The following is a 16,825-nucleotide window of genomic DNA, read 5'->3' on the forward strand; positions in this document are numbered from 1 at the left end:
GTTTCAAATCTGGGACAAAAACGCAGATCAAAATCATCAGCAAGATATCTGCGCAATACGTAACAAAGTGTTTCAAGCAACAGACTGGTCCCATATCCAGTTAAAACTGAAAACATTCAATTCTGAACACGAGATGTGGCTTTCGGGTACTCCGATAGTGATGGTGCCCAGCAATCAAATGATTGCTGGTTTCAAATCACACGAGCGCTGCAATTTATTAGGTGAGCTCTTGCAAGTAAGCCATAGCTCAAAAGTAATAGCTAATGAGGCGCTGAATATATGCGTTCATGTCAACCTAAGTAATTAACCTCGTGGTTAGGTCTCCGGGACTGGTTGAAAAAAAAAAAAGAAGTTGCCGAATATTTACTGTATAAACTGTAAAACTTCTTGTGTACTCTAAGAAAAATCAAAACTGCAAGCAGCAGGCAAAAAAAACAAATATTGTAAAAATTCGCTGAGTCAGCTAAGGACAAAAATTATCAAAAAAACTACATGACATGTGATGAATTGCAGATTTTTCTCAAAAGGACTTGTTGATTCTAAACAAAAGCTTGCATGAATTATGACATGTATATCATGTAATGAGATAACAGTATTCAAAAACACAATTAGAAAAAATTGAAATTCAATTATTTTTTAGGAAAAGTTTTAAGATCCATATTTCCTTTCTATGAAGTGTTTTTTGTAAGTGGCGGAAATTTTGAATTTTTTTTTCAGACAAAAATTTGATTTTTTAGCTAGCCAATTTTGACAAAATACCTTTATTATTTTCGAACTCAAAGTGTTTTGTTTTACCAAAACTCGTTTAAAAGTTGACAATATGGCTATATTGGGATAATCAAACCGCGATATATAAATGCGCGTGAGCGGGGATTTATGGGCATGAGAAAATCGTTCCAATTCTTTGATGCAGGCTATATGTCATAATTGCTACTTTAAAAGAGTGAATTTTATTATTTGTACTTCATTTGGCGTATTGGGGATGACTTTTAATAAGGTGGCAAAAACGTTTTAATAAAATTTTTAACGAAAACACTGCGCCATAGAATCTAAATGGCAGTCGGAACACTCGCGCCAATGCCCTGATACGAGCACTCCTGTAGATATCAGCATTAAGTCAATGCAACCAGTTCTGAATGTCCGTTTTTTTGGTTTTTCAATTCAACTAGACGCAAATCAAAACAAACAAATGTAATAAACTATGGAAAAATGTAGACGTAAAAATTATACAACAGAGGACTATCTCTCATTCCAAACTTTTCGTTCCAGAAAATTGAGAAAGTTTGAAAATTGCCTGTAGAAAAAAAAAACCTCAAGCACAAACATTCTGCCACTTTCTTCGAAAGTTGGAAAAATCATGGTTTAAATCTGATTCAAAAACACAGATCAAAATCAATGGCAAGATAACTGCGGAATACCTAACAAAGAAGTTCAAAGCAATAGACTGTTCATACCAATTACCGCTCATAACACTCCGTGTTAAACATAAAATTGCTTCAAATTCACCTAGAATTTCCTTCCCGTTCCGAAAAAATCAAAACTGCTATCAACAGGCGAAAACAATTAACATTGGAGAGTTTCGCTGAGTCAGCTAGAAAACAATAAAATAACAAAGAACTACAAGACATGTGAAAAATTGCAGATTGTTCTCAAAACAATTTTTTTTCGCAGATTTTTCTTAAAGTTTTTGCTTAGTTTCTCAAAACGACTAGTTCTAGAAAAAAAGTTCATGCTTGATGACATTATAATCATGTATGAGATAACAGTATTGAAAAACCCAATTAGAAAAAACTGAAATTAAATGGTTTCAAGCTTGCTATTTCCACTCTATGAAGTTTTTATCCTTTTGAATAAGTGACGCACACGGGTTACACTCGGGCTGTTTTTCTCCCTAGACAAAACTTGAAATTGTAGCCAGCTATTTTTGTCGCTATTTTTTATATTATCCAAAATAATTTATTTATTTCCAAATCAAGCTGAAACTTTTTTTTACTTGTTATCATTTTTCGTAAAGTTTTGGGGGTTGAAAATTTATCAATATGGCTGGAAATTGACAAGAGAATAGACGAGTTTTTTGCTTTGAAGTATTTTACGAATTCGTCAGTTTTCATGCCGGTGGTTTTGAGGAATTTGTGCGATTTGTCACACGTCTCGTATTTCTTTGTTTTTTTTTGCTTGCTAAATTAGGAAAGCTTGCAAAAATCCGTTTTTGTTTTACTGGTTGCTTGCAGTTTAATTTTTCTTGGAATATACAAGAAATTCTAAATAAATATGAAGCAATTCCGTGTTTAGAATAGAGTGTTTTTGTTTGTAACTGGGAATTGACAAATCAATTGTTTTAAAAAACTCTTTTACGTATTCCGCAGTTATCTTGGTCTGAGTTTTTGTAGCAGATTTGATTCATCTTTTTGCAAATTCGGACAGAATTTTTCTGCTCGAGCTCCTTTTTTTCGACAGTCAATTTTTCTAGGGAAACCTTGGAATGAGAGTTAGTCACTGGGGTGTCTGACTGTTACGTGTACCTTCTTCCATAAGGAAGATTCAAACCGCATGAGAAATCACTCCAAATTGGCTGAAGCAAGCTAATTGTCATAATTTCTGCGTTACTAGAGGGAAATCGATTATCTGTATTTTATTTGGCGTGGATGACTTATAAAAAACATTTGGGTCTCGCTCCGATACGAGCAGGCTTGTGGATATTAGCTTTATATGAATAAAACCAGTTCAGATAATCCATTTTTTTTAGTTCTACTCCCTTTTCAAACCGAACAAACTAATTTAAAACTCTATGTGGAAGTGTAAACGTAACAGTGAGAAACCTCAGAGACTAACTCTTATTCTAAATTTTCCGTTCCACAAAATTGAGAACGTTTGAAAATTGCCTGGAGAAAGAAAATATTCTGTCACTTTCCTCAAAATTTCGAAAAATTATGCTTCAATTCTGAGACAAAAACGCAGATCAAAATCATCAGCAAGATACCTGCAGAAGACGTAACTAAATACTTCCAAAAATTGAACTCGTCTATTCTTAGTTACAGTTCAAAACATTCAATTCATTAGAAAGAACTGAAATAAATTCGTTTTTCAGGATAGTTTTAAGATCAATATTTCGACTCTGAGATTTTTGTTTTTCAAATTTTTGAATAAGTGATGGAAAATTTGCACTGAATAAACATATATATGCGTGTGTGTGTAATAAACATATATATGCGTGTGTGTGAACAAACATATATATGCGTGTGTGTGCAAAGATGTACTGCCATTATGATGATCAGAGTTTTGGGGAAAGCGGGTGTAACAATTTTTTGAGAACTTTGTTGAAATACTTCACTTCTATTGAATTTTTGCAGGTTTCAAATCAAATGCGAAAAATTTCAATTGGTAAAGATTTTTCTAGTTTGCCAAAATTGATTTTTTTGATTGTTTCCAGTTTTTTGTTACATGATAAGTACGAATCTGTACTGAAAACACCTTGAAAAAAATTTTAGGGCTAGTAGATTAAAAATTGGTGTCGTAAAATAATGATAAATGACTCTTTCTAAGAGGAGCACAAAGTTATAAGCCACTGTAAATATCGCGCCATTATCTTTATCCATAACTGATTTAAGAAACCTCTAAATATTAGGGCTCTTACTTTTTCTAGCATATCTTCAAATCATAGCAAAAAAGTTGATATAATTATCGACCTTCAATCTGCTATCAAAATTTGATCAGTTTTTTGTTCTGTTTCATCTAAATTGACCATATCTTCAGCTGTAAAAGTTATTCCATCTAGGTTTTCATCAGTGTTGTTAGGATCTGTTTCGCGTAATAAACTTTCATTTGTTGACATTTCTCTCTCGCCTTCAATTTCAATTTCCGTCTCCTCTTTTTTCTCGTCTTCTTCCTGTTCTTTTTTGTCTTCTTCTTCCTCTTCCTTTTTCTCGTCTTCTTCCTCTTCTTTTTTCTCTTCTTCATCTTCTTCCTTTTTCTCTTCTTCTTCTTCTTTTTTGTCTCCTTCTTCTTCTTCCGTTTTCTCTTTTTCTGCCTTTGCCTGGTCGTTTAATGATGACTCATCGTGGTCTTGATCAGTCGTTGTGTTGACCTCATCATCGCCTGATTGTTGTTGGAGATGGTCTTCACTTTTTCCCTCATTCTTTTTCTGTTCAGATTCAACAGCACCTGAAGCATTGATACTTTAAATATAAGTCAGATAAGAAACTCAAAAATTAGGCAGGAAATTTGTAAAGATTCATTGAAAAAATTTTACTACTGTTTAAATAATAAAATTTATGTTGTTCATTGGTACCAAACGGAAAAAAATTCTTATTAAGTAGGCAGTGTTTTAAGTGTGACAGGAAAATTTCAAAGCATTTTGTTTTGCTCCACTATTTATTTATTTGTTTCAATTCATGCGCAGATATCATGAAAAGCTAATTGCTCGGTGAAGTATTAGTTATTACAAAAACAGATGGTTAAATGTAATTTTCACCCTACGACAATTGATTATTTTCATTTCCTCATTTTCTGATTTTTGAATAAATCTTAAAATCTTTTCGGTCCATTAGCGTTTGCTAACTTAAAAAAAAGTTTTACAGCAATATTTTTTGACACAAGTCTTTGAAGATATTCAGCGAGGGAGGGAAAAAAATCTTTATATGAAGTCGGATGTAATAATACAGGTTTTTGATTAAGTTTTTTCGTTCTAGATTTCCCATGAACTTTAATACCAATTACAAGCCACAAGTTTTGTTGCTCAAGTTATATAACCGAATAACCATATAGTTTCGCTCAAAACATAGCAGCTAATAGTTTACTTTTCCTTGAATTAATTTTTCTACACATTGTTCCGTAGGGTTGAAAAATGCCAATTTGAGCGCTTATGCTTTAGTTTAATTTAAAACTTTAGCAACAAATTCTCTAGATGAGAAATCAATCCTCTGAGTTTATTTATAGCAACAAATTCTCTAGATAAAAAATCATTCACCTGAGTTTAGATAACGTTTTTGTGGCAAGCGTTTTCTGCTGTACTTTCTAATTAAAAAAAAAATTGAGGACTTTTTTGCAATTCGAAAAAAAAAACAATTTGGTCGACTTGGGATACCTTATCAATGCAACCTTGTCATTTTCCTTACTTCACGTATATCATGCGCGGCTAATTTGCTCTGCGCAGAAATCGTTCCAAATTAAATTTAATCAAGTGAAATTACCATTGCATAGGGAGAAGCAAAAATATTTTAGACACAATAAAAGGCAGTAAAAAAATTGAGAATTTGGCGTTAATACGGGATTTTTGTTCCGACTTTCGAAATTTCTGTGATCGGGAAGTTTTTGAACTAACTATTCTCGCTTAAATTTTTTTTTTTCTGAATGATATCGAAATCCAAAGCTTCAAATTAAAAAGAAACAAGACTGCTCGTATCAAGGCGAAGCCCTGAATGTTCCGACTGCCTTTTAATGTCTATGAAGCAGTTATAACATGAAAAAATTAAATGTAATAAAACAAACTAATTTTTTTTTATAATGTGAGATTTTTTGTGAAAGTCATCCCCTCCACACGCCATTTAAAGTGCAAAGTGATAGATTCCGCTACTAGTAATAAATCAATTATGGCAAATAAGCTTCCTTCGATTAATCTAGAACAATTTCTAAGATGAAACAAGACTGCTCGTATCAGGACGAAGCCCCGAATGTTCCGACTGCCTTTTAACGTCTATGGAGCAGAAGAACATGAAAAATTTAATTTTCATAAAATTAATCAATTTTTTTTGAAAACATCCCCCACACGCCATATTAAATACAAATTGATAGATTTTTGCTGCTGTTAAAAATCAATTATGACATATAAGCTTCCTTTAATCAATTTGGAACGATTTCTAATACGGATTAAGTCTCGCTTACGCGTTAATAGCGCAAAATACATCGCGCGTTAATTGTCCCAAATTGCCCAAAATGGCAGTCTTTAAACCCCCATAACTTTACGAAAAAGTTACAAAATCGCAACAATTAACCAGCTATAGTTGGCTTCAATTCAATTGGGATTAATTTTCAGAGCGGTTAATTTGCCACGCTTAATTAAAACTAACCTTTTGCCCCGCTTTTACGGATTAAAACTACCAAAATATCACTCGAGCTGTTTTGCAATCCGTAATTTAGTCTAGTCCAAGCATACTCACTTTCCAATTCAAACCTTTCCGGATTGATACCCATACAGTGTCATTATATGTGAAATCGGTCTGAAAAAAAACACTCCAGGCATATAAATTTGTCACTTTCTTCGAAAGCCGGAACAATAATTCAAATTTTGAAACTAACGCCCTACACATTTCGTCCTGTAAAAACGTAAGCGGCAAATTAACTCAAAACAAGTTGAATTGAAGCAAACAGTTTGCTCCTACTATTACGTTACCAGACAGAACAGATACTTTTTGTACTATACATGAGATGTTTGATTTCAAGCTTAAAGTTGAAAATGAAAAAAAATCAATCTTTTTTTATTTACTGCGTACAATTTGCCCTGATATGAGAAAAGAAATTCTGTACTAGTTCGGGTTCAAAGAAAATGAAATTGCATATTTCGCGGTTTTTACCTGTTATGTCACATCATTGGGTTGTTAATGAGAAAAGTCAACGGATCCCGAAGTATTTTCAATTCTTCTATCTACTTCCGCAAAAATGCTTTTAATTTTGGAAGCAGTTATTATCAAGTTTTTATGACCATTATTATTTAATTAATTTAAGTTATTTTTAGTAAGATTATTCGTATGGTAAAATTATTTGCTGATAAAGTTATGATGTTGCATGATGAATCATACCTCTCAGATTGGTCACTTGTGTCAGGAAGAGTGTCATGTTCGTGATGTGGGTCTGCAGTTGGGTGGACACCACCTCTACCCGCTCCTTCCTCTCCACCGTCTCCCTCTCCTGTTTGCCCATCTCCCCCAACACCACCCCGTCTTTCCTATTCGCCCCCTCAGTCTGAAGTGCCAACTGATCCCAACCACTCACAAGGCCATCTTAACAAACACTGTAAACTTGGACACAAATTTCACCAAAAATCTTGTTTTAAAATTTATCATCCATCACTCACTGGTTCTTTGGCTCTTTACAGAGAACTACTGTTATGCCCAATGGTTAATACCTATATGCAATTTTTGATTATTTTTTGGGCTAAAAGTTGTTTACTCACCCTCAAGCACGGATCATCGAATTAGCTACTTGTAAGAATAATTATAATAGTCGCCGTTTCAGCCATTTGCATTGTGAAAAACCTTGCAACCTGTCGAAGCATAGATTGTTTATTAGAGTATGGATGGTAACATTACCTCGTTTGTCTATGCAAGTGTTGCGCAGTTGTCGTATCTTCTGTCCACTGTCGATGATGTCCTCTGTCAGCTGACCCCTCTCCCTCCCCATCCTCTCCAGATAACTCTTCAGTCTGTCATTCTGGTCCACCACACACACTATCTTCTCACCCACCTAAGTCACAAATCACCACTCAATCTCAATTGAACACAACAATGATTACTTTGAAACAATGATTCCAAATAATTAAGGGGAACTCCTTTTTTTGTCGTAAAATGGTTTAATTGATTCCAGATAATGATTATATTTTATGCAGGGGCGGATCTAGGGTTTTCTCGAGGGAAGGGCGGATTTTCAAAAAAAATCAAAAATTTTGACCTTTTTTGTAGGCCGACAAATAGATTTTCCAAGCTATCCGAGATCATTGAAAAGACCCTGTTTTGGTAAAATTTTCTGCGCCGCAGGCAAAATTTTGAAAAAACAGGCAAAAAAGGCATTTTTAGGCACTTTTTGGAAAATTTTGACCAAAAAATTGCGCTTTTTCAGGGTGCGCTTCCCCTCAAAATTAGTATATATAATCTAACTTTCCAAGGTTACTGTGGCAGCAGTACTACACAGTACCACAGCGCCAAAGGCGCCTTTCGAACGTTTTTAGGGTCCGTCACTAAAAATAGACATCTCAAAATAGTACAAATGGGGGACCCTTTGGGTCGGCAGGAGGTCGAATCCCTGAGGAAGGAGCGTCCGCCTCCCCCCCCCGTCTAAACCGCCTCCCCCCCTAAATATCTCCTCCCTACCTGTTCGATGTCTGCCTCCACCCTCTTCTTCTCCCTCCCCTGTCTGTTCAGCTCTTCCACTGTCTCCCTTCCGGTTTCTTTGATCCCCGTCTCCGCCTGTCTCTACAACACAGAAACAGAATAACAACTCAATCTCAGGTCACTGGAGTGCATTGACGTTAAAAAACACGAAGGAAAACTTAATTTCGATAAACATGCTGAGCAATTGACGGATCTTGGTCACTATTTCCTCCCCTTTTTTTGGGTTGGGGGGGGTTGGAGGTTTGGTACTATTTTACGCATACATCCATTTTTTCTTGACCAACTCCATAATTTTTCGATGCAGTTTTTGACGCCAACCTATACTCAATTCCTTTTTTACTCAATTTTTTTCCTTTTTAGACGTTTGATTTATAACATTTTTCACATTTTGAAATGAGCAATAATTTTTTTTTGAAGAAACGACAACGCTTTACTCAAAAAAATTGAGAGGAATTTGATCATTACTTGCTAAAAACTGTATATTATATTTATATAGAGGCATAGGATAACAGTTAGCTCACCTTGGGAGTATCGAGTTGTTGCAGCTGTACTTTCGCCACCGACACTTCATTGCCCAGTTTGGCATTCTGCGCCTTCAGTACTGAAATCGATATTTAATTTTTCACTTCCATTTTTAAAGAGTTATGTATTTTGTTCCAGAATCATAGGGAAGATTTCGCGTGTAGGGTCAAAATCCATACATGCCAAATCATCAAATTAGTTCTTTATAGGGGTGGGTCCCTTTTTGATAACATAGGAAAATAGTTAAAGAAACGCAGATAATCTTGGTGCGGTCTTCAAATTTTTGATCATCACCTACGTGATATAGTGAGGGTATTTCGCATAACCGAAAAACCATGCAACCGATAAAAATTTAACCACTTTAAGCTATGCCCAAGACTTCAGATTGATTTTCAAGCTTATTTGTTTCAAATTTCTGAATGCTGAACTCTGATTGGTTAACATAAAAGTTTTCGGATGCGCATGTAGCTAGCGAATAAAAGATTTCCTCTGACACGATTTTAATGAAGAGTTACCAGTAAGTTGTTTCTTGTTCTGCTCGTGTTTCTGCGTGTAGTCTCTATGGTCCTGTTGCAGTTTAATGAACAGGGGTGTCTCCTCCTCCACCTTCGCTCTCTTCTCATCCCTCGCTCGAGTGTATTTGTCTATGCTGCTCTACAAAATAACAAATGTGCTGTAATAAACGAAGGTCAGTGTCCAATTCATTTTAATGAAAACAACGACTGCTCTTTAAGGCCAATGAAAAAATTTTTTTGGTTGAAAGTTGACGAAAGAATCGGGACAAAAAAAAACATTTTTTTTCTTTTTTTTTTTGCTTCAATTTATCACCCCTACCCTAATGTAAACGACAAAGGGATGTTTTTCGCGTCTGGTAACGTACTAATACAACCAAATGACTTGCCTCAATTCAGTTTGGAACGCATTAATTCAGCGCTTACGCGTGTTGTAAGATAGCAAAATGTCGCGCGATAATTATCCCAAATTGGCAATTTTCAAACACCCATAACTTACAGAAAAATGACACAGGTGAATGGTCTTTTTAAAATTGGTTTCAGCAAAAAAATTTTCAGCTGATTCGAAAAAAAATCCGTGAAAATTCTTAGTTAAATTGACTGATCAAAAAACACCCTGAGCATGAATATTCCACACTTTATTCAAAAGTTGGAACAACAAGGTTAGACGATTACTGTGCAAGCGAGTAGCACAGAAAATTCCGACCTGAATAAAAATTAAATGAGAAAAAGATTCACTTGTTTCAAATTGTGTCGGTTTTTTGTTGTGGCGTGATGAGATGATCTTTACGAAACTCTAGCACTTAGGAATGCTCGATAGTAAAAGTAAAGAAGACTGCTCGTATCTTCGTTTGGATTCGAAACAAATCTCCAAATCTTCGTTTTTGATCGAAACTATTTTCGAGTAGCAAAATGTTCAGTTTCTAATTTCACGGGAGAGAGAAAGTGCAATTTTTTTATTACCTGAGCAAATAAACGAAATTTTTTTTCACGTTTTTGTATTTTCTCTGCAACTATTTGAGATATATGGATCATAATCTGCAAAAATTAAGATCGAACTATTTGGAAGGACTTGACTGAGCCAAAGTTTGAGAAGTTTGGTTTCGAAGCCGTTAGCCAGCATATTACAACTAGCTTTATAGGTGTTCTTGCTGTAGGAGCATCCTAGCAAACAATGTGATCAAAATTTTGAATTTATAGGCTCAAATTAATTCTTTTGCAAGTTGATGACCTTTATTTACTCTTTTTTGCAGTAAAACGACAGATATTAGAATTGAACAAGTCACTAGGCACGGAGTCAAAAAATGGCCCAAATTTTTAAATAATTTTGCCTTGATGATCGAAATAAGTCAAGAAACGAACTGTTTCCAGCAAATATTTAGAAAAAATTACTGCTTCAATCTATGTGCAGGATTCTCATTGGCAGTTATTTTGTCCGTATTTTTTGTTCAACCTTCTGGTAAAAGCTCCCAAGGAATCTTACTGTTTAAGTCATCAAAACAGTTATGACCGTTTTTGTACGCCGAACCTAGTAACTTTTCAATTATGTTATCTGTCGTTTCTTGGCAAAAAATAGAATGAATCAAGGTCATTAGCTTACCAAAGAATTAGTTTGAGACTACAAATTCAAATTCCTTACATTGTTTGCAAGGATGTTCCCTCGGTAAGGATACCTATAAAACTAGGTATAAAATTCTGGCTTATTTACGGCTTTGAAACCAGATTTCTCAAATTTTGGCCCAGTTAAGTCCTTTCAAATTATTTTATCTAAAATTTGGCAAATTATTAACCATATATCTTAAATAGTTGCAGAGAAAATGACAAAAACGTGAAAAAAAGTTCGTTCAGCTTATCGTTGAAATAAAAAAACTTACAACTTCTATGTCCCATGACTGTACCACCGCAACAGTTAAAAATAATTTTGAACACTTTTCGGGAAGAATTTTGTTAGTTCAATGAGTTTCAGAACGCTTTTACGTTCACTGGGCTTGAGAGTGCTTCGCCTGACAGAGCGTTGAGCTTTAAACTAATTCAAGACACTTTTTTGAGAAAAAAAAAATTGAAAAAGGCTTACTATAAATTTTTCAAAGAAGAAATTTGTATGGCAAGCATTTTTTCAATCAATTTTGTTTTTGAAAATTATCTTAAATTGATTTCCATATATGAAAGTATATGATAGGCTTTTTTCTTGTATGGACGTCAACCCGGGTACCTTAAAGCGTTAAATATGGAGCAGAACCCGCGAACATATACGTAGAATGGCGGCGTCGTGTTGTTTGCTACTGTCAAGGAATCCGAAACATGCAATTTTACGACAAAATTCGCCTAACCAAACTACAGCAGTTAAATTTGGAGACTTTGGCATTTTTGCCCAACTTTTAAACTGTTTCTTGTAACGAATTGCCATAGTCAGCCTACGGTTAGGCATAGATTTAATGCTTAGACATGTGAGAATTTTATTTCTACTAACGAATCTCCCGCACATTTTTGTATAAGGGACGACATAGATACAGATAAAAGAAAATCTAGATTAGAGTTTTAAAAATTCCAACGAGTTATAGGTAATTGTATCTGGCAATATTGGAGTTTTTGTATCCGCTTGAAAAAATTCATGAAGTCAGGTTCTGACGCTTAAAAATTACACGGCTATCGATTACCACGTAATAAACATCATCCACGATTGAGACTAGCGATAAGACGGTTCGTATATTGGGATGGACCGTACCCGGCGGTAGTGTAAGACCGGGACAATCCGTGGATCGGCTGAAGCAAGCTTCCTTGCCGAATCCGTGATTCAAAAATCAGTTTAATATTGGTGCCAGGCAATGCCCAGCATGCCAGATATTAAGCTGACAAGAACAGATACTACACATGATCTTAGCCAAAAGGCCGAGAAGCGATACTCTTAGGTGTTTGTTCGAGGGATCCTTTCTAAAAAGTGAATGTATTCCAACAAAGGGGATTCTTTAGGTTATGATATCTAAAGATTTGAGGTCTAACGAGTTTACTGTTCAAAACTTTTAAGGACTACTGTCCTATTTTCTATGACCCCTTCTTGGTCCAAACATCGTTTTCTACCACTGAAGGTCGTTTACATATTTCCAATTTTTCCTCAGGTTGAGAATAAATTATAGAGTTTTGGTTAACAATACTAGAATATAAACTAAGAAATTTTACTTGTTTAATGCAGCTTGTAAAAGCCAATTCGAATCAGGCCACCGTGAACAACCAAAATGGACGAGAGAATGGCATACAAGAGTACTTGCTGTGGTATTTTGCTTTATATGATTGAATTCAGAACCGAGCGCACGTCTAGTATGACAACAAGTCACGATATATGCCTTCGGAGCTACAATGATAGGAACTGCGATTGTTATTCGGATTCTTAGGAGATTAGCAGTAGACTAAGAAATACCGACGATACATACGAGCATGCTATTTATAATGAATAAAAAATTATATACATTTTAAATTATACCTTTTTGGACAGATACTCAATACAATGTGTAGACGAACGAGTCGAATCTTATAAAACTTATAAAATATTGACTACAGGATTCTGATACATAATTCTCATAAAGAAAATCGGAGATCTTAAATATCTTGAGACTATTTTCACGTATCCTTTGATTGAAAGCTACCTTTTTTTATGAGGCGCTCCGCCGCCTTGATGGGACAAAAGCGGCATTGAGAAATTTTGAAGGCTCCGGTCAACCAAATAAGAACTCTGGTTTTCTTGGTTACATGTCAGTATTTAGACAGCCGCGTATTCATACTGGTCAGTATTTAGACAAATACTGTTTCAACCAATCAGAATCGAGACAAAGAAGAAATTAATAAATAATTATTATTTATTTTGGATTATTTATGTTTTTTCTCGATTCTGATTGGTTCATACAGTATTTGTCTAAATACTGACCAGTATGAATACGCGGCTGTCTAAATACTGGCTGCACTCCGGTTATTCTTATTAAGTAGGCAGTGTTTTAAGTGTGACAGGAAAATTTCAAAGCATTTTGTTTTGCTCCACTATTTATTTATTTGTTTCAATTCATGCGCAGATATCATGAAAAGCTAATTGCTCGGTGAAGTATTAGTTATTACAAAAACAGATAGTTAAATGTAATTTTCACCCTACGATAATTGATTATTTTCATTTCCTCATTTTCTGATTTGTGAATAAATCTTAAAATCTTTTCGGTCCATTAGCGTTTGCTAACTTAAAAAAAAAGTTTTACAGCAATATTTTTTGACACAAGTCTTTGAAGATATTCAGCGAGGGAGGGAAAAAAATCTTTATATGAAGTCGGATGTAATAATACAGGTTTTTGATTAAGTTTTTTCGTTCTAGATTTCCCATGAACTTTAATACCAATTACAAGCCACAAGTTTTGTTGCTCAAGTTATATAACCGAATAACCATATAGTTTCGCTCAAAACATAGCAACTAATAGTTTACTTTTCCTTGAATTAATTTTTCTACACATTGTTCCGTAGGGTTGAAAAATGCCAATTTGAGCGCTTATGCTTTAGTTTAATTTAAAACTTTAGCAACAAATTCTCTAGATGAGAAATCAATCCTCTGAGTTTATTTATAGCAACAAATTCTCTAGATAAAAAATCATTCACCTGAGTTTAGATAACGTTTTTGTGGCAAGCGTTTTCTGCTGTACTTTCTAATTAAAAAAAAAAATTGAGGACTTTTTTGCAATTCGAAAAAAAAAAACAATTTGGTCGACTTGGGATACCTTATCAATGCAACCTTGTCATTTTCCTTACTTCACGTATATCATGCGCGGCTAATTTGCTCTGCGCAGAAATCGTTCCAAATTAAATTTAATCAAGTGAAATTACCATTGCATAGGGAGAAGCAAAAATATTTTAGACACAATAAAAGGCAGTAAAAAAATTGAGAATTTGGCGTTAATACGGGATTTTTGTTCCGACTTTCGAAATTTCTGTGATCGGGAAGTTTTTGAACTAACTATTCTCGCTTAAATTTTTTATTTTTTTTCTGAATGATATCGAAATCCAAAGCTTCAAATTAAAAAGAAACAAGACTGCTCGTATCAAGGCGAAGCCGTGAATGTTCCGACTGCCTTTTAATGTCTATGAAGCAGTTATAACATGAAAAAATTAAATGTAATAAAACAAACTAATTTTTTTTTACAATGTGAGATTTTTTGTGAAAGTCATCCCCTCCACACGCCATTTAAAGTGCAAAGTGATAGATTCCGCTACTAGTAATAAATCAATTATGGCAAATAAGCTTCCTTCGATTAATCTAGAACAATTTCTAAGATGAAACAAGACTGCTCGTATCAGGACGAAGCCCCGAATGTTCCGACTGCCTTTTAACGTCTATGGAGCAGAAGAACATGAAAAATTTAATTTTAATAAAATTAATCAATTTTTTTTGAAAACATCCCCCACACGCCATATTAAATACAAATTGATAGATTTTTGCTGCTGTTAAAAATCAATTATGACATATAAGCTTCCTTTAATCAATTTGGAACGATTTCTAATACGGATTAAGTCTCGCTTACGCGTTAATAGCGCAAAATACATCGCGCGTTAATTGTCCCAAATTGCCCAAAATGGCAGTCTTTAAACCCCCATAACTTTACGAAAAAGTTACAAAATCGCAACAATTAACCAGCTATAGTTGGCTTCAATTCAATTGGGATTAATTTTCAGAGCGGTTAATTTGCCACGCTTAATTAAAACTAGCCTTTTGCCCCGCTTTTACGGATTAAAACTACCAAAATATCACTCGAGCTGTTTTGCAATCCGTAATTTAGTCTAGTCCAAGCATACTCACTTTCCAATTCAAACCTTTCCGGATTGATACCCATACAGTGTCATTATATGTGAAATCGGTCTGAAAAAAAAACACTCCAGGCATATAAATTTGTCACTTTCTTCGACAGCCGGAACAATAATTCAAATTTTGAAACTAACGCCCTACACATTTCGTCCTGTAAAAACGTAAGCGGCAAATTAACTCAAAACAAGTTGAATTGAAGCAAACAGTTTGCTCCTACTATTACGTTACCAGACAGAACAGATACTTTTTGTACTATACATGAGATGTTTGATTTCAAGCGTAAAGTTGAAAATGAAAAAAAATCAATCTTTTTTTATTTACTGCGTACAATTTGCCCTGATATGAGAAAAGAAATTCTGTACTAGTTCGGGTTCAAAGAAAATGAAATTGCATATTTCGCGGTTTTTACCTGTTATGTCACATCATTGGGTTGTTAATGAGAAAAGTCAACGGATCCCGAAGTATTTTCAATTCTTCTATCTACTTCCGCAAAAATGCTTTTAATTTTGGAAGCAGTTATTATCAAGTTTTTATGACCATTATTATTTAATTAATTTAAGTTATTTTTAGTAAGATTATTCGTATGGTAAAATTATTTGCTGATAAAGTTATGATGTTGCATGATGAATCATACCTCTCAGATTGGTCACTTGTGTCAGGAAGAGTGTCATGTTCGTGATGTGGGTCTGCAGTTGGGTGGACACCACCTCTACCCGCTCCTTCCTCCCCACCGTCTCCCTCTCCTGTTTGCCCATCTCCCCCAACACCACCCCGTCTTTCCTATTCGCCCCCTCAGTCTGAAGTGCCAACTGATCCCAACCACTCACAAGGCCATCTTAACAAACACTGTAAACTTGGACAAAAATTTCACCAAAAATCTTGTTTTTAAATTTATCATCCATCACTCACTGGTTCTTTGGCTCTTTACAGAGAACTACTGTTATGCCCAATGGTTAATACCTATATGCAATTTTGGATTATTTTTTTTGGGCTTAAAGTTGTTTACTCACCCTCAAGCACGGATCATCGAATTGGCTACTTGTAAGAATAATTATAATAGTCGCCGTTTCAGCCATTCGCAGAGGATCTATGAAAGACCTTGCAACCTGTGTACGCATAGTTCGTTTATTAGTGTATGTATAGTAACATTACCCCGTTTGTCTATGCAAGTGTTGCGCAGTTGTCGTATCTTCTGTCCACTGTCGATGATGTCCTCTGTCAGCTGACCCCTCTCCCTCCCCATCCTCTCCAGATAACTCTTCAGTCTGTCATTCTGGTCCACCACACACACTATCTTCTCACCCACCTAAATCACAAACCATCTCTCAATCTCAATTGAACAAAACAATGATTACTTTGAAACCATGATTCCAAATGAATTAGGGAAACTCCTATTTTTGCCGTAAAATGTTTTTTATCGATTCCAGATAATGATTATATTTTATGTATGATACATAAAAAGGCAGTTAAAACAGTCACTAAGTGCCTTGAACCTCGAGAAGCAGAATAAGGACAGAATATAAATCTTACGAAGGTCCGCAACCAGAGCTCAAAAAATAAATAACTGAACAAATCATAAGTTGATCTTTTATCGCTCGTGACGATAATTCTTTTCTTTGAAAATTTTGAATTTTTTCATTATGCTGCTGGAGGTCGTCTCTTTGTTTTCTATCGTGTGGTGTATCTCTCTCTCTCTCTCTCTCTCTCTCTCTCTCTCTCTCGCTCCTCCCTACCTGTTCGATGTCTGCCTCCACCCTCTTCTTCTCCCTCCCCTGTCTGTTCAGCTCCTCCACTGTCTCCCTTCCGGTCTCTTTTATCCCCGTCTCCGCCTGTCTCTACAACACAGAAACAGAGTCAAT

At 35.0% G+C, this 16,825-nt stretch overlaps 2 protein-coding genes and 1 non-coding gene across 3 annotated transcripts in view; all 3 read right to left on the minus strand.

Moving 5' to 3' along the window:
* Window positions 1-16,825, minus strand: part of LOC134844191 (uncharacterized) — a 170,817-nt gene that overhangs the window by 88,100 nt on the left and 65,892 nt on the right. The window lies entirely within an intron of this gene.
* Window positions 3,616-16,825, minus strand: part of LOC134843538 (trichohyalin-like) — a gene marked incomplete in the record, with an annotated part of 37,157 nt that continues 23,947 nt past the window's right edge. The window contains 6 exon segments of the mRNA XM_063859644.1: window positions 3,616-4,161; window positions 6,795-6,995; window positions 7,305-7,458; window positions 8,082-8,183; window positions 8,624-8,703; window positions 9,140-9,278. Coding sequence (XP_063715714.1) covers window positions 3,689-4,161; window positions 6,795-6,995; window positions 7,305-7,458; window positions 8,082-8,183; window positions 8,624-8,703; window positions 9,140-9,278 — 1,149 coding nt within the window.
* Window positions 11,846-12,037, minus strand: LOC134845332 (U2 spliceosomal RNA). Its single transcript, XR_010162747.1, has one exon. It is a non-coding gene; the product is annotated as a U2 spliceosomal RNA (small nuclear RNA).

This window comes from Symsagittifera roscoffensis, chromosome 4 (assembly GCF_963678635.1).
Source record: "Symsagittifera roscoffensis chromosome 4, txSymRosc1.1, whole genome shotgun sequence".
Taxonomy (NCBI): domain Eukaryota; kingdom Metazoa; phylum Xenacoelomorpha; order Acoela; family Convolutidae; genus Symsagittifera; species Symsagittifera roscoffensis.